This window comes from Antechinus flavipes, chromosome 1 (assembly GCF_016432865.1).
Source record: "Antechinus flavipes isolate AdamAnt ecotype Samford, QLD, Australia chromosome 1, AdamAnt_v2, whole genome shotgun sequence".
In the NCBI taxonomy this organism is placed as follows: Eukaryota; Metazoa; Chordata; class Mammalia; order Dasyuromorphia; family Dasyuridae; genus Antechinus; species Antechinus flavipes.
In genome coordinates this window covers 289,683,960-289,702,634 of record NC_067398.1, presented here as the reverse complement: position 1 = coordinate 289,702,634, position 18,675 = coordinate 289,683,960, and the positions used below count along the sequence as shown (strand labels likewise).

The 18,675-nt window shown below is 34.8% G+C and overlaps 1 protein-coding gene across 1 annotated transcript in view; it reads right to left on the bottom strand.

Annotated features, from left to right (window-relative positions):
• Positions 1 to 18,297, bottom strand: part of DMRT1 (doublesex and mab-3 related transcription factor 1) — a 151,048-nt gene extending 132,751 nt beyond the window's left edge. Inside the window, exons 1-2 of the mRNA XM_051962416.1 lie at positions 17,716 to 18,297; positions 10,633 to 10,807 (exon numbers count right to left, since the gene is read on the bottom strand). Coding sequence (XP_051818376.1) covers positions 10,633 to 10,807; positions 17,716 to 18,072 — 532 coding nt within the window. The 5' untranslated portion in view covers positions 18,073 to 18,297. The remainder of the gene's footprint in view (positions 1 to 10,632; positions 10,808 to 17,715) is intronic.
• Positions 18,298 to 18,675: the final 378 nt, after the last annotated feature.

Here is an 18,675-nt window from a genome sequence, read left to right as displayed (position 1 = left end):
AACTATTAAACTAATATAGTCCCAATACCAGGAACACGCCTTTTTTATTGTTGTTTTGCTTTTTTTCTTTTTCATTTTTTCCCTTTTCGATATAATTTTTCTTGTGCAGCAAGATAAATATGGAAATATGTATAGAAGAATTGTACAGGCTTAACATATTAGATTACTTGCTGTCTAGTAGAGAGGAATAGGAAAAAGAAGAAAGAAAAAGTTTGGAACACAAGGCTTTGCAAAGGTGAATGTTAAAAAAAAAAAACCTCTTTGCATGTATTTTTAAAATAAAAAGCTTACTTTAAAAAAGACTAAATTAAAATATATTCAAATTATGCCAAAATCATCTTCTTTGATCAAACTAAACTTAAATCAGAGATGTTCAGAAAATCTTAGGAGCCACCAAAGAAATTAATAGCAATTAACAGATTCAGTTCATTCAGACTATGTATAGGTATTTACAGAGTTTGACAAAAATAACAAAATTCAACTAAAGGAATAATGCATTTAGAATATCAAGAGATAATTTTTTTAAAGTAGAAATTAAGGATAAATAGCATTTCCAGACCTTGAATTGTTATATAAAAGCTGTAATCATTAAAACCAATGTTATCATATTTAAATAGAAAAGGGAACCCCTAAATTGTATATAAGAATCCTTGTCACCATATTTTGACTTGGAAAACCACATATTAACATCATCTATATTCTACTGTATTTTCATTTATTTTGTTAAATCTTTTCCAATACATTTTAATCTGATCTAAGCAGGACTCAGAGTAACATTCCCAGATCAAGTGTTTGAAATACCTCTAATTTAAACTATTTGGAACTGGTTTAAAAAAATAGAAAAAAATATTTTTTATTTTTAAAAATTCCTGTAGAACAAGATAGACAAGGAAGAATTAAAAAAAATAACTGAATTCAATAGCCCAATATTCAATAAATTTGAACATATTTATTATTGAAGAAAGTCTAGTCTCTGAAAATTAGGTCTATTTATACCAACACCTTATTCCATATACATAAAATACTGTCATACCATAAACTCAAAATAGAGATATGGGATAAATATTCAAGATCTCATAATAAAAAATCAGAAGAGAACTAGATCGGCTTACCTTTTACAGCTATAGCTAGAGGAAAAATTCTTAACTAAAAAGCTATTCATAAAATTTCAATAAAAATTCTTCTTCACTAATTTGTTGAAAGATTTGGTGAAATAGCACAGTAATAGAAGAGAAAATCCCCCTGGCAAATTTGGACCACATACTCTCTGGAAACCATACACCAACATAGGGAGTCTAGTGTGGCATGCACACAGGAACCCAAGAAGAAAAATACACAATTAGGAAAAGGTGAAAGGCAGTATCAGTATCTCCTGCTGACAGAATTCCACAATTCTCTGCAACTCTTGTTCATTATATCCTTGCTCCAATAGGTCTTCAGTTACCTATCTTTCTTTAGGACTATCTACCAATCTAGGGGAGAAGACTGGGGTTAACAAGTCTCTCCACAATAAGAAACTCAGTTCACAGTACAATGTATACTGTGATGATTAAATTTTTTCCTGACAGAGGAAAATTACAGATCTTTTTAGTCAATGGCCCCTAAAGCCAGCATCCTTCAAAAACTGTACTTTCATAGACCATGATCATAAGGAGATAAGATAAGCCATTCAAAACTCTAAATTCTCCAGAATTCTGCATTATCTTCTCCACCTGTATATTTTGTCCTGCTACAAAATTCCTGCCTTTTTGCTCCTTAATCTGAGAAGCAGAAATCAAATATAAGCAATAGTATAGTTAACTCTGAAAAAAGTGAAGGTTCTTATTCCACTTTATCGTCCCCCCTATGACTTCCCAGACCAAAATTTTCCTACCTGACAACCATGCCCCTAAATGTGGCTTCCCGCCTATTAGAATGTAAGCTCATTGAGAACAGGAACCACCTCACTTTTATAATATTTGGACAGTTTTGTTGAAAAACACTATTGTGTTAAAATATCAAGATATAGGTTGTATATATAACATGGAAAGAACTAATTATCCACAATGTGATAATTCATTGGAATGTACATAGAAATTATTTTTACCTACATGAAACTGAAATGGTGTATTAATTTTGCATATAAGCTTCATTCAGTAATAGATCTTTAATTTCAGAGAAGCAAGCCTTTATTAAGCACCCAAGTGTCAAAAACTGTTTAATGTGCCAGGAATGCAAATCTTTCCCTCAAGGTGCAATTACTTGGTCCAATCCTAGGCACATTCTCCCCCCATCCTCACATTCCCACTCTAAATTGAAAGATATAACTGAGGACAAACGGGGAGCTGAAAAGAAGCCTCATCAAATGTTAGAAACCGAACTCATCCATCCAAAGCAAAAAAAAAAAATGAGCAGAAACAAGCGAGAGGCTTGGGCTGCCAATAGGGCAAGCCAGAATGAGTAGGTTGGTTTCATCAGGAGGAATAAAGGAATGACAGCTCCAGAAGCCCAAAGTACTCCTGAAGGAAAGGCACAGAGATAACATTCATAGTTTTACTTATAATGAACAGAAGGGGAGGAAAGTTTCTTAAGGAGATCAGAAGTCCATGTTCTCTGGACCATTCCAAGCCCTGACAAACTATGATATATAACTGACTACCATAAGTGCCAGAAATTAAGAGGACAGTTGTAACTAATATGTTATTTCATCATAATTCCAGCTTCATCCTATCTTCTCCTTCTATGAAACCATGGTTCAGAAGGAGAAATTTTGCTCATTTTCACTGCCACCAAGAAGCAGGAGCATCCTACAAAGTTTTTCCACATCACATTTTCTAAGCCCTTTTCACAAACACCATCAAGTATTTCCTCTTTCTTCTTTTTAAAAAGTGGTACATTACTATATTAGTAAGACAAGGTGCAAAATGCATTCTGCAAGAAAAAGATAGCTCAAGAATTGCATATGTATCTGTTAATGAAGAGCCTCTTTCTTAACCTTTTTTGTATCAGAGATCCCTTCCCTTTGGTAACCTGAGAAAACCCTTCTCTGAATAGTGGGGGGGGGGGGTTATTTCTCTCTTTTTTAAAATTTATTTTAATAACTTTTTACTGACAGAACCCATGCCAGGGTAATTTTTTACAACATTATCCCTTACATTCACTTCTGTTCCGATTTTTCCCCTCCCTCCACCCCCTCCCCCAGATGGCAAGCAGTCTTATACATGTTAAAATAGATTACAGTATATCCTAGATGCAATATGTGTGTGCAGAACCAAACAGTTCTCTTGTTGCATAGGGAGAATTGGATTCAGAAGATATAAATAACCCGGGAAGAAAAACAAAAATGCAAGCAGTTTACATTCATTTCCCAGTGTTCTTTCTTTGGGTGTAGCTGCTTCTGTCCATCCTTGATCGACTGAAATTGAATTTGCTCTTTGTCGAAGAAATCCACTTCCATCAGAATACATCCTCATAGAGTATCTTTGTTGAGGTATATAATGATCTCCTGGTTCTGCTCATTTCACTTAGCATCAGTTCATGTAAGTCTCATCAATCCTCTCTGTATTCATCCTGCTGGTCATTTCTTACAGAACAATAATATTTCATAATATTCATATACCACAATTTACTCAACCATTCTCCAATTGATGGACATCCATTCATTTTCCAGCTTCTAGCCACTACAAACAGGACTGCCACAAACATTTTGGCATATACAAGTCCCTTTCCCTTCTTTAGTATCTCTTTGAGGTATAAGCCCAGTAGAAACACTGCTGGGTCAAAGGGTATGCACAGTTTGATAACTTTTTGAGCATAGTTCCAAATTGCTCTCCAGAATGGCTGGATGTGTTCACAATTCCACCAACAATGTATCAGTGTCCCTGTTTTCCCACATCCCCTCCAACATTCCACATTATCTTCTCCTGTCATTCTAGCCAATCTGACAGGTGTGTAGTGGTATTTCAGAGATGTCTTAATTTGCATTTCTTTGATTAATAATGATTTGGAGCATATTTTCATATGGCTAGAAGTAGTTTTAATTTCTTCATCTGAGAATTGTCTGTTCATATCCTTTGACCATTTATCAATTCGAGAATGGCTTGATTTCTTATAAATTAGAGTCAGTTCTCTATATATTTTGGAAATGAGGCCTTTATCAGAATCTTTGACTGTAAAAATGTTTTCCCAGTTTATTGTTTCCCTTCTAATCTTGTCTTCATTAGTTTTGTTTGTACAAAAACTTTTCAATTTGATATAATCAAAATTTTCTATTTTGTGATCAATAATGATCTTTGGTTCTTCTTTGGTCATAAATTCCTCCCTCTTCCACAGGTCTGAGAGGTAAACTATCCTATGCTCTTCCAATTTATTTATAATCTTATTCTTTATGCCTAGGTCATGAACCCATTTTGACCTTATCTTGGTGTATGATGTTAAGTGTGGGTCAATGCCTAGTTTCTGCCATACTTATTTCCAATTTTCCCAGCAATTTTTGTCAAGTACTGCGTTCTTATCCCAAAAACTGGGGTCTTTGGGTTTGTCAAACACTAGATTGTTAAAGTTATTGGCTGTTTTGTCCTTTGAACCTAACCTATTCCATTGATAAACTAGTCTATTTCTTAGCCAATACCAGATGGTTTTAGTAATTGCTGCTTTATAATTTTAGATCTGGTACAGCTAGGCCACCTTCATTTGATTTTTTTTATTAATTTCCTTGAAATTATTGACCTTTTGTTTTTCCATATGAACTTTGTTATTTTTTCTAGGTCCTCAAAATAGTTTTTTGGGAGTCTGATTGGGATAGTGCTAAATAAATAGATTAGGTAGTATTATTACCTTTATTATATTTGCTCGTCCAATCCAAGAGCATTTAATATTTTTCCAGTTGGTTAGATCAGACTTAATTTGTGTGGAAAGTGTTTTGTAGTTTTGCTCATAAAGTTTCTGATTTTCCCTTGGCAGATAGATTCCTAAATATTTTATACAATCAGTAGTTACTTTAAATGGAATTTCTCTTTGTAACTCTAACTGTTGGGTTTTGTTAGTGATATATAAGAATGCTGATAATTTATGTGGGTTTATTTTGTATTCTACAACTTTGCTAAAGGTGTGGATTGTTTCTAATAACTTTTTAGTAGAATCTCTGGGATTCTCTAAGTATACCATCATATCATCAGCAAAGAGTGATAATTTGGTTTCCTCATTGCCTTGAATAGTGTTTTTAAATGCATAAAATAAAATACATAGGATTGCAAAGGGAAATTACTATATTAAAAATAAGGATGTATTTTTTTCCTATTCAAATTCAGTTTCTCTATAATCCAGCCATGAATTTCTTTAGAATCCTCAGAACCCAATTAAAAAAATTTTCTGTTTTCAGATGAAGCTGCATTGCACTGTGTGCAGATATAGGGACTTTAGGGAGAGGAAAAGATGAAACAAAAAAGGAGGTGTCAGTAATACATAGGATTGCCCAGAAAAATAATTGAGAGAAATGGAAATATCATTGCCTTTATGAAAACAAAAAAACTTTAAATATTACATTAAAATGTCAAAATATAAGTTGTATATATAACATGGAAAGAACTAATTATCTGCAAATTATCATTTGGAATAAAAATTATGATATCCCAATCTGTAGTTCTCTTTTCTTTCTGAATATCTTGGGATGGTCTAAAAAAACTTTATATTTGGATATTCATACTAAACATCTAATTCTGCCAATATAGTTAACACCAATGAATGGAAAAATATTCTACAACTAAGCTTAGATGGCAATTTCTTTTTATAAATGTCAACTGTAGAGGCACAGTAGTATAATGAACACACTACTGGGCTTAGTCCAAATCTTGTTTTATGCCCCCTACTTAAGAGGAGGGGGAATCTTTTAACTTTCCAATGTACCTCAGGCAAATTTCCTGGGATTTATTTACAAAGGTTGCTAAATTGATGGAAGGAGTTGCTCATAGGAAATTATAGATCCTTCCCCATACTTTGCCAATAATAATTTTAACCCAGAAAATCAAGTATACGAAAAAAAAAGATTTTCTCTAGTCTTCTGAAACACTTAACCAGTATTTGAGAAAAGTAGGAAAGAAATCTATTCAAAAAATCAGATCTATAAATGAAAGAAACAAAAAAAATCTAATTTATCTTAGAATTGGTAATATAGTATTTAAAAAAAAACCAGCCCCCAATTATTCAAATAGTTTTTACACTTGCAAAGAATGGTGGTTCTCTTACCAACCAAAATTAAACTGGGCTCATAGAAAAAATACTGTGTTTGGAATTAGGGACCTATGTTCAAATCCCAATTCTACCATTGTATTATACTAGGGAAATCACAAATTCTTTGACCCTTAGTCTCATCATGTATACAATAAGAAGGTTAGATTACAAATTTTTTAACATGTATTTTATTCCAAATAACTTCAAGAACTCAGAAGTGAGTTTCTCTACCAGAGCAGCTCTAATCCAAGCTGGTAAGAGGAATAAAATTGCTCTAAACATAGAAATCATTCAATTTTTTGTTTTCAATCTAATAAAATTACCAAATATCAAGTATCAGGTAACTGGATTTCACCACTCCCCCTCTAATAGTTCTTTTAATGATTTCCCTACTTAGAAATGAGTATTTGAAAAAAACCAGTACCTTGGACACTTTTAAAGAACCAATTGTGCCTAGGAGATCCCTGACAATAAACAAGTGGCCTCTGAAATTTTCCCATGTTAAAGAGGATACTGCATTAAAAACATCAATTCCATAGAAACATACCATTTTCACTTTAATTCTTTTCATGTTTTTTTCTTTTGTTCTTTTTTTTCTTTCTCAACATGACTAATACAGATGTTTTACATGATTGTGTATGTGTAACCTATATAAAACTGCTTATTGTCTTAGAGAGGGAGGAAAGGAAAAAATGAAACTTGAAATTTTACATTGAAAATGAATGTTAAAAATTGTCTTTTCGTGTAATTGGAAAAATAAAATATCTACTGGAGAGAAAAAAAATCAGTCCTCTTAAGGCTTACATACCTAAATAAGCTCTTTACAAATCCAGTCTCGTTTTTTGACTCCCATTGTGTAAATATTTGTGTCTGATTTAATATCAGACACTAATATTAAAAATTATTAATAGAAAATCTCTCCTGCAATTAGCTAATATAGCAAATGTTGCCAAATAGGAGCATCTGGGAGGCACAGTGAATAGAGTGCCCAACCTAGACTCATGTTCAAACCCAGCCTCAGACACTTACTAGCTTTGTGATCCTGTTGTGATACAGGGCAAGTCACTTAACCCTGCTTGCCTCAAGTTTTCTCATTTGTAAATGATCTGGAGAAGGAAATGGCAAACTATTTTGATATCTTTGCTAAGAGAAAACCCCAAATGGGGTCATGATGAGTTAGATAAGACTGAAATGACTAACCACCACCAACAAAGGGGCAGTTGGATAATGTAGTGGATAAGATGACAGATTGAGAGTTAAAACAAGACCTGAGCTCAAATCACAACCTTCTGGAGTCTGTTTCACAATTGTAAAATGAATGGGTTGGATTTAGTGGGGTCCCTTTCAGCTCTAAATATATAACTTGAAGATTCCCCTTAGGGGTCCTTCATATAAATAGTATTCTGTCTGGCAGATGAGAATGGACATCACTTTCCTATGGAGAGCCTTCTCTACATGAATTAGCTATTATAAAGCTCTTTCTGAAACTGAAGGATACAATTGCCCTAAAAACTCTCAAGGTCCTTTGGCTCCAGAAAGAAGAAGAGAATTTGGTCACCCTCTTTTGACCCTGAACTTTCTATCTTGCTCCCACGCCTCCTGTTTGTAACTTTCCCTATCACTGCCTCTGAAATGCATTACCAGAATTTGTTTACTTTGAGAATTTCATCTCCTAAAAACTCCCTTCTAAAGGCTCTGGCAACTTTGAGGTCACCCACTTTTCACACTTTCATCCTTCGTTAAAGAGATCTAAAGTGTCTAAGTTGAACAACCCAACGATCATTGCAATTTTGTCTGACTCTTGGTCATTCCATTTAAAGTCTTCTTGGCAGATATATACTGTAGTAATTTGCCATTGCCTTCTCCAACTCATTTATAAATGAAGAAACTATAGTAAACAGAGTGAAGTGACTTGCTCAGGGTCACTCAGCTAGTAAGAGGCTGGACTTGAACTCAAGAAAATGAGTCTTTCTGGCAGGCTCAGCCTTTTATTCACTGCATTACAAGAACCATCCTAAAGTATATTAAAACATCCCTAATTTTCTATTCCTGACCCAACTGAATCAATCTTCACCTAAATATTTTGCAAAGATGCAATTTTATCTGTCATTAATCTAATCTACAGAAATCCGGGCAGCTAGGTTGTATCATGGATTAAGAGTACTGGGTCAGGAGTCAAGAAAATCTTGAGTTCAAATTCAGCCTCAGATACTCACTAACTGTATGATGTTGGGCAAGTTGCTTAACTGATACTTGTCTTGGTTTCCTCAACTAAAAAATGAAGATTATATTACCAATCTCCCAAACTTGTTAAGATCAAATGAGATATCTGTAAAGACCTTATATTATTGTTGTTGTTATTACAGACCAGTGTCAGACCCTTAGAATTACAGAATACATTAAAAGCAAAGTTTAGAGAATTATCTTTTATAGTTCAAGACCCTCATTTTGGTCAAGAGAAAGAAAAGGACTTTTTCAAGAGCACAGCTATGTAGGACACTTAGGACTTGTCTTCTCACTACAAATCTGATGTTCTTTACAGTAAACCAGGTTTATCACTGCCCTCAACATTATGGTGCTGCAATGAGAAAGAATAATTCTATCCAACTTTTGCAATTTGTTCTTCCCTCTTTATCCACATTTTACCTCCTCCCTGATTCTTTTTATTTTTTCAGGCCAACCCCCAAACCCTCATTTCCATGACCCCATCAAGAACACCAAAGATTTTTAACAAATTGATTAAATATAGCAAACTGGTTAACTCTTAATAATCAATAGGGAATCACTAAGGATGACTGAGTACAAAGAAATAACATGGTCAAATCTGTGATTTCAAAAAAAAAATTTGGAAAATGTATAGAAGGTAGATTGTTGTGAAGAAAAGCTTAAAGCAGAGAGACATTTGGAAGACCAATGCAAATTTTGTGAAGGGAGATGATGAGGCCCTAAATTAAGATGGACAGCTAAATGCCAGGCCTGAAATCAAGAAGAATCGTCTTCCCGAGTTTAGCTCTGGCTTCAGACACTTACTAGCTGTGTGACCCTGGGCAAGTCACTTAGCATTTGCCTCAGTTTATTCATATGTAAAAATGAGCTAGAAAATGAAATGGCAAACCACTCCAATATCTCCCAAGAAAACCCCATAGAGTCAGACATGATTGAACAAAATAATTATACAGCACTTCGAAGGGGAGCATGGTTGTTAAGGAATCTTCCTTTTTGGAGGAATAGAAGCTCTTTAACGTTATTTTGTAAACAAACTTTTTTTCTTATAAAATAGATTTTGGAATTTTGTTCACATTTATCCCATGTCCCTCTCTATTCCCTTCTCAAAGCCATACCTTATAATAAATATAATAAATTTTTTTAAAACTATGAAATTATGTTAAGTGTCCATATCCATGAACCCCTCATTTCTGTAAAGAAGTACAGGAAAGTGTCTTTTTATATCTATTCTCTAGGATTTCTTTTATTTTAAATCTTGGATCATGATTTGAAGGCATTTTGTAAAGTATATATTTCCTTTCTCAGTTTTCTCTCTGTGACCAAACCTAGTTTAATGAAGATTAGAATTTAAACTATCCCTAAACTATTGCACGTGGTAGAGTTCCTCTAAGAAAGTAATGGGACACTACAACAAGAACAAAATTCTCTATAGTACAGATGGTTAATTTCCTTCATGCCCAAAGTTATTCCTTACTTCAAGTCATCCTCTGCATAATTCCTAAAGGATTTCTCTTTAGTGAATATTTCTGTGTTATTCAGTAAACTCTAGTGATTTCTTATTACTTGCAGGATAAAATATAAAATTCTATTTTGATGTCAAGGCCCATTTCAACTTGGTCCCAATTATTTGCTAGCCAATAAGAGCTTAGCTCATCTAAACAGATACAGTTTCCTTGGTTTACTGCAATCATCCATATGGAGTTTATCTTACCCTTAAAATTTAGTTTAACCTGCATTTTTTTTGTATGTAGGTATGTGTGTGTGTGTATATATATATATATATATATATATATATAACACACACACATATATATGTATATATATATATACACATACATACATATATATATATATATATATATATATATATATATATGTATGTTTTGTCCCTGCCATTAAAATGTAAAACACCTTGAGAATAGGGATTGTTTCAGGTTTTTTAAGCCCATTTCCAGAAACTATTATTGTTTTTTAAAAAGGGTTACCAAAGACAAATCTAGGAGAACCCTTTCAACAGAAAAATGGCTAATTGGAGGAAGAAAAAAAGTGAATTCTTTTGATTTAATGTTGCGTGTAAAATTTTAGTACTTCAATTTTAAAATTTCCTTTACATCTTAAAATAAAAAAGTCCAAACTCGGCTCCCCTTTTCTAAGTACCAACTAATGTTTGAAAGAATGAGACTTAAACAAAGAGATTACCTGAAGATGTGGTTGGAGTACTTGGGGCCTGGGTTGGACTGCTGCTCTCAGACATCAGGCAGGAGCTGCTCCCATTATTTTCTCTCTTAACAAGCAGTTCTGCAGCACTGGGCAAGGGAATAGGATGGCTGATCCCGAGCTCCTCCTCCTGTGCTTGCTGTCTTCTCAATGCCACCTGAAAAATTTTGGGGGGAAAACACAACTTAAATACAAACTAAGTAATTTGGGGGGATTAATTAAATTTAAAAACATCTTCCCTTGTATTTATTTACAAAAGATTAATCTACAAACTATTTGGTACCTACTGTCCTGGACGATTCAGACATAGTCTAGGTTCTACAAACAGTCAAGGAAAACAATCCCTGTTTTCATGGAGCTTAGCTTCAAAAGGGCAAGACAACAAATATGTAAGTATATTCAGAATAAATCAAGGTAATTTAGGGCTTAAGACCAGTAATAGCTGAGATAATAAGAAAAGGATTCACAAAGAAGTTTTCTTGAAGTCTTGATGGAAAGCAAAGTGTTCTCTCAGGTGAAGTTGCAAGGAGATGGCATTCTACATGTGTGGGATAAGAAAAAGGATAGAAAATAAAATGCCAGTTTGGCTAGATGGTAAAAATGAGGGAAAGAGATAATAATAACTGTTACTTATTATGTGCCAGGCACTGTTCTAAGCACTTTTGGTTCTTACAACAATCCTGAGAGAAAGGTGTTATTTTACAGCTAAAAAACTAAGGAAAATGTCACAATTTCATTTTACAGATGAATAACTAAAGAAAATTCCATTATTTTATGTAATTGTATCTTTAGTAAGCATCTTCATAGTAGGGACTTTTATCTCTGTCTTTTTATATCCCTAGCACCCAGCATAGTACCTGGCAATCAATAAGAGCTTAATAAGTGAAGTACTCTGCCCTCCAGAAATTAATTAAAATATAGTAGGGAACCCAAGTCCTACTATAACTAAACAAGAAAGCTTGTGAAACCTGACCTGTGATAAATGTCATAAAAAGAGGTAAGTGTAGTATCATTATTGTAGAGAAGTCAAGAAGAATGAGGACCTAGAAAAGTTTAATTTTGACACTGGTTCTTGATGACCTCTCTCTAAGAGTGAATTTCCATAGAGTGATGTGGATGGTAGTAGGTGCAAAAGATTAAGAGAAGTAGTTAATAGAAGTAACCAACCTACAAGTATGGAACAAAAAAAAATCAAAGAAATTGGGTTATAGCTAAAGGAAAAGTCAGAACCAAGCTAAGAATTTTTCAAATTTTGAGGCAAAGAACAAACAAGTGCATGACTGGGATAATCTACTAGAGTAGGAAAGAATAAATATGGAAGCTAAGAAAAGATGAAAGGCATAGATAAAAGAAAAATTATCACTTGCATAAAATACTTAAAAGTTTGCAAAGCCCTTTAAATGTATCACCTTGTAAGACAGTGACAAACTCCCTGGAAGAAAAGTGCTATTATTATCCCCATTTATAGATGAGGAAACTGACTGATCTAGAGTCATACTGCTAAGGCTGGATTCAAGCTGATGTCTCCTGACTCCAAGTCAACATTCTATCTTCTATGCCACCTAGATCTAATAATAAAGCAAAATAATGTAGTTTTTTTAACTGCATTCTTGTACTTTACCTTATTATTACTATTATTAAAGTAAAATAAAAGTGGGATATGTCTATGTATATTATATATATATACATATATATATATACACACACAGACACATATAGACAAGGTCTGCTATTTAAAATAATTTGGGGGCAGCTTGGGGACCGACTCAAAATATCTGGTTATAGAAGATAAAGATAAAAGTGAAAGTGCAAGTACACTGGGAGAATAATAGGCAATAATCTAATTCATACTTGGATATAAATAACTGCTATTAGAATCTTTCTCCAGGGTCAATTTTTATATGTTACAGCATGAAGAAAAAAGAGGTAAGAAGGATAAAATGAGAAGCAAAGGGGAGAAAGAGGTAGATCATTAAAATGCAAAACCACCTAATCAAAGAATGGGATTAGGGATTAAAGGAAGGCTTTAAATGGCCACTCTACTATCTTTGCTGAGAAAATCCCAAATGGAGTCACAAGCAAGGGGAATACAACTGAAAAATGAATAAACAACAAACTATCTAAGGAATGAGCTTAAAAAAAAAAAAGATTTCTCTCATTATTTCTAGAAAATAACTTTGCTCTGTGGGCAGCTAAGTGGAACAGTAGATAAAGGGCCAGCCCCAGAGTTAGGAGGACCTGAGTTCAAATCTAACCTCAAACACTAGCTGAGTGACCCTGGGCAAATCATGTAATCCACATTGCCTCCAAAAATTAAGAAAATAACTTTACTCTGGAATCTTATTTCCTGGGTTATTAATAACAATATTTCCCCCCCTGTACTCTTAAAGCAAGGAAAGACAGAGAGGGTATAGGGATTTGTAATCAGAGGTCCTAGGTTTGATTCCCAGCTCTGCTATTTAGCACCTATGAGAATTTAGGCAAGTCTTCACCACTCTATTCCTCAATTTCCCTATCAGTAATATTAAGGGAGTGAATCAAATGATCTATAAAGACCAATTCTATAAAGCAAAACAGATCAATTAATAAAATGGACAGTATCACAGAAATTTGATCACCACTAAATGATTCCTTGGGGTCGATTCCAATTTTTGGACTGAGGCTTCAAGAATTATTCTTTAGGCAGCTACGATACTAGTTACCCTTAAACTAAAACAGAAAACATGAAAAGCACAGATCCTTGACTGAAAAATATCTTCTATAATACATGCATCAAAATGTTAAAGGGTCATTGGTCTTTGGAGATCCCTAAAGTTAATCAGTACAAGACCTGACAGCTATTCCAACCACAGAGCTGTATTTTTATTAATAGTCCTAGAGAGGGGAAAATGCTTTTATAGAAATCATCAAAAATGGGCTCTAACACTTCCAATAGACAAGTGATGGAAAGTGCTATCTGCATTTAGAGAGAACTATGGAAGCTGAAGGTGGATCAAAGATAGTATTTTCACCTTTTTTTGTTGTTACTGTTTGCTTTTTTTTTTTCCTCTTATGCTTTTTTTTTCTCTTTTGATCAGATTTTTTTGTGTGTGCAGTATGACAAATGTAGAAATATGTTTAGAAGTATTGCACATGTTAACCTATATCAGATTGTGTGCTGTCTTGAGGAGTGGGGAGGAAGGGAGAGTGGGAGAAAAAATTTGAACACAAGGTTTTGTAAAGCATGTAGTTGGAAAAATACTCTTTCAAAAAAATTTTCAAATGGAATTCAAAAGCCTATCAGTATTAGATCAAGTCCTAAACCCCAGATGCTACAAAGAAGACACTAGGACATTATCATCAGGAAGAAAAAATTTTATAGATATAGATATGCATGTGTATATGTGTATATACATAATATGTACATTTAAGTATATATGTGTATATATAAGCAATATACATATATGCATGTATGTTAGATGTTTTTAGTATGCGTGCTTTTGAAAATAGAAAATATAAATTTTAAATTAATGCCAAATCCTTCCAAATTTAAAATTATGGTATTTTTTACCAGTCAGTAGCAGTAGAAATCCAGAAATGTGAGTGATCATGTAAGTCTCATTGCAAAGAAATATTTTAATAGTGTCCTGCCTTTGAATACATGCTTCAACTTATTCTCACAACAACCTTTTGGCAATGTACCTAAGTAAAAAGACTGACTTTTAAAATCATGATAAGAGGACTGGTTTTCTTAATAAAATTTTTAGAAAATTTAAATTGCTTTGTCTAGGTTTATACCTATAACTTAAACAGAGAGTTCCAGGTTAAAGTGAAAAATACATATCCCATGTAGTTACTCTAAACTTTTAAGAATGTGTTCACTTTTTAAGTTCACAAAGCACTTTTATCCAAAAATAAGTAGTGCAAGTATATTGTCCTCATTTTACCAAAAATGGAAACTGATTTTCCTATGACCACACCAGTTAAGTATGGAGCACACTTAGGACTAGTCTTCTGACTCTAAACTACACTATGCCATCTGAGATACAGGCACAAGGGAGAAAAAAGGAGAAATCAAAATGATCAATAAATCATTAAAATCAATTTGGAAGTCAGCTTCCAAGTCTGATTAATTAGCACTAATTAGGTACTATTTAATTGACAAAATGGTTCACTTTAAAATTACTTAAATATACTGCTAAGGTACAGATGTTAAGCTTTGGTTTACAAATTGACCACTTAACAAAGAATAAGGCAATGGTTTTAAATGTTTCTATTAAAAAAAAAAATGAAAAGGGATCTAGGAAATTTGGTTTATGAAAAAAGAACAAATATTGCAAAAAGTCCATTTAGCAACTAAGTTTTCTGAAGCATATGTAATGCTTAACAAGGAATGTACTAAAAAAAAAAAAAAAAAAAAAAAGAATATACTCTTTTATTAGAGTTTTAATGGAATTTTTAATAATTCTCACCAACAGAAATTGCTTGACAGAGCAATTATTACATTACATTAAGAATGTAATAATTGGAGACTTCAGTCTAAACTGTGCTCAAATATAATCTAGTTAATGTGACTATGAATTTCATTATGCCCATCTAGGGAAAAGATAAAATGTTTAGCCAATATCACAGAGGTATTGTACAGAAAACACTTTATTAAATCTTAACATACAGAGAAGTAGGAGCTATTAGGTTAACAGTAGTAGTATAGTCTTAAATAATTTTTAAGGATTAATGTTAACTGGGGAGAGGGGGGAAAGTAGTGTATTATTCTGGAAATCCTGACATATAAACCTTACCTTTTATTTTGGAGAGGGGTTTGTATCTAGGAAATAAATTTTAAAAAAATAAAAACAACTAATAGCCAATATTTATATAAAACTTTAAGATTTAAACTTCAAGTTTGGCAAAGCACTTATACACATGAATTCATTACATACATTATCCACAATATTTTGTAATATGCTTATTATATGTACACATTGTTCTATTAACTACACTGAACATACTGTATCACTGTATTTTTAAGTTTATTATATATATTATGTATAATATGTTCATATATTGCATGCACGTTGCACAATAGATTTTTATATTGTGTTAAATCATTTCTAACGTATGTAATTTCACCATATCTTATTGTTATTTCCAATATTTATGTATACTTTTATTTCATTTGATGTTCAATAGTCTACTAACATTTATAATTCAATTTTACTAATTTTATTTAAGGAATTTATTATGAAATGTCAAATTTTCATAAATAATAGTGAAGGGAACTATTTTGAGAAATTGTAAACAGATTAAATGTTATTTTCCCCACAATATATATTTTAAGATATATAAATAAAGATCTATAAAACTGTTTCTACCTACAAAAACATTTTTAAGCCTACAAAAATGCTTCAAATTAACCATTTTGATGTTATTATAGCTTATTCTTTTCAATTAATTGAGATTAAGTAAAAAATGAGGGGGAAAAACAAATCAATCTATTTCCATCACTTGAGTAGCATCCTGTTATCTTGAAAAAATACTCTGAAAATGAACCAAAAAAAATCTGTCAAAAAAAAAAAAAAAAACCTTTGAATTAAATAAAAATACAAAGATCAAAGGCATAAGATTTATTTTATCACTTTATCAATGAATAAATTTCAAAAATTGACATTTAAACCAATTCCAATGGAGGATATTTACAAGTTTGTAATCAAAAGTAGCAATGCTTAGTAAATACTTTTCAATCTTTACAATAAAAAATGTTCCTTAAAAAATGAAACACAAACTAGGTAGAAAGAATGTAGTTTTCTTTAGTAAAAAAAAAAAATAAATAAATAAAGGCTCTTTTCTTGATGACATGGTAGACTAATCTCTCAAAAGACTTTAAATTTCTAAGGAGATTTTGACTTCCCCCCCCCCCCAAGATACCTAAAAATGCTTAAGGTAAATACTTATATTTTTTACACTGGGCTTTAAAATAAATTATGTTTTGCTTGACTGTACTTAAGTTAACAAAGGGTCTCCCTTCCTTGCTTTCCTTCTCCTTCCCTCCCTCCCGTCGAGGGTGAAAGAAGGAAAAAATGAAAGCTGGATAAAAATAAAATATTAAAGTTTTACAAATGCATATAAAATCTTTGGGGTGGCATATCAAAGAAAGCTTAATAAAACAGCTTTTTGGGATGGGGGGAGATTGCATTCATTCCAAGGCCAAAAAAAAAAAAAAAAAGGCAAAACCTACAATTTTCCTTTATCTGACTATTGCAGGAAACTAATACACCACAAACTTTGGCTTTTAATATGCATTACTCAGATCATCTCCCTCCCACACCATTTCGCCTAATTCTCACTTCCCCGCTGCAAATGCTAGACGCCAAGGTCTCTCCTTTAACGGTTTTTGGCGTTTCTTAGCCTTTCCCAGGGGATCCACTTTTCTTTCTGAATAACGAGCCGAAGGGGTCCGCTGAGGCCCACTACCCTCTCTCTCCCCTCCCCGGACAGCGCGGCTGCCCAGAGCCGACTTGACCAATGCAGGGAAGTAAGCGCTTTATTTAAAATCCAATTACTCCTCCCAAATAGACACCCCACATACACAGGCTTTCTCCACAAACCTATGAAATCGGAGCAGCAAAATGTAGCTCCAAAGTTTGACGCCCTCTCCTTAAGAAAATAAAATTTGAAATAGAGAATAGAATGAAATAAACGGAAAAGGGGGAGGGGGATAGAGACAAAGGGGAAGAGAAAGGGTTTTGAAAGAAGGAAAAAAGAGTAGAGGAAAGAAAGGGAAGAGAAAAAGGAGGAAAGGAAGGGAAAGGGGAAGAGGGAGAATGGAAGAGAAAAATGAGAAGAGAAAGGATGAAGAGGGAAAAAAATAAGGTAAGAAAAAGATGGTGGAGTTGAAGAAAAGGAGGAAGAGAAGGAAGGAGACGGGAAAGAAAAAGAAAATGGAAGAGGAAAAGGAAAAGGAGAAAAGAAAAGGAAAAGAGAAGAGGAGGCGTCGGGGAAGGGGCCTCCCGCCCTGGAGAGATCATCTAGCCACGCGCTTGGAGCGTCCCAGGCCCTGCGCCCCTACCCTCCCTCTGCGGGGCTCACCTGAGCGGCCATGACCCGCTGCCTCTCGGCGATCAGGTTGCACTTCTTGCACTGGCAGTCCCGCCACATGCAGAAGCGCTTGTGTCCCTTCAGGGGGGACGCGTAGCCGTGGTTCCTGCAGCGCGCGCACTTGGGCAGGCGCGGAGACTTCTTCCCCGCTGCCCCCGACGGCCCCAAGCCGCTGGAGCCCGAGCCCGAGCCTCCTCCACTGCCCCCGGCTCCACCGCTGCCACCGCTGCCTCCTGCCACTCCTAGCATGGAACCTGTGCCTTTCCCGAAACCCCCGGCCTTGCCCCCGGGCCCAGGGTGCCCGTCGGACGACGTCGAGGGCTTGCTGTAAGAATCCTCGTTGGGCATGTTTCCACTATTGGGTGATCCCTCCCCTGAATCAGGAGGTTCAAAAGTCACCCCAAGATCTCCTTTACGCTCCGCCAACGAGCGGGGTGTTGGAGAGCTGTGGCCTCTTATTGAGCCCCGAGGCGAGGGCTAGGCGCGGGAGCTGCGGGAGCAGCGGGAGCAGCGGCCCGAGCGCGGAGCTCTGTCGCTGCAGATGCGACCCCGAGCTACAACGCGGAGCGTGTGAGGGCGTGTGTGCCCTCCTGCGCTTTTCTACCCTTCTTTCTCCCCACCCCCACCTTCCTCTCCCCCACCACTTTTTTTTTCCCCCTTTTGGCGCGCTTGGCTGGGAACTTTTGGATACTTTTTCAGAACGTTCCCGGGACAACTAGAGGGGAGAGGGCGCGCGGGAGCCCCGCCCCTCCAACTCTCAGCCCACGCTGCAGCTTGGGCAGCTCAGGAACCAGAGAGTTGAAAAGCTACTGAATTTGCAACCGCGTCCCTTCCCTCCCTAGCCCAGGACTACAGATCCCTCATTCCCCCCTTCCCCCTCTTAGGAGCACAGATATGCAAGTCTCTCCTTTCTCGTTTCCAATGCAAAAATGAGAAAAAGCGGTGTAGGGA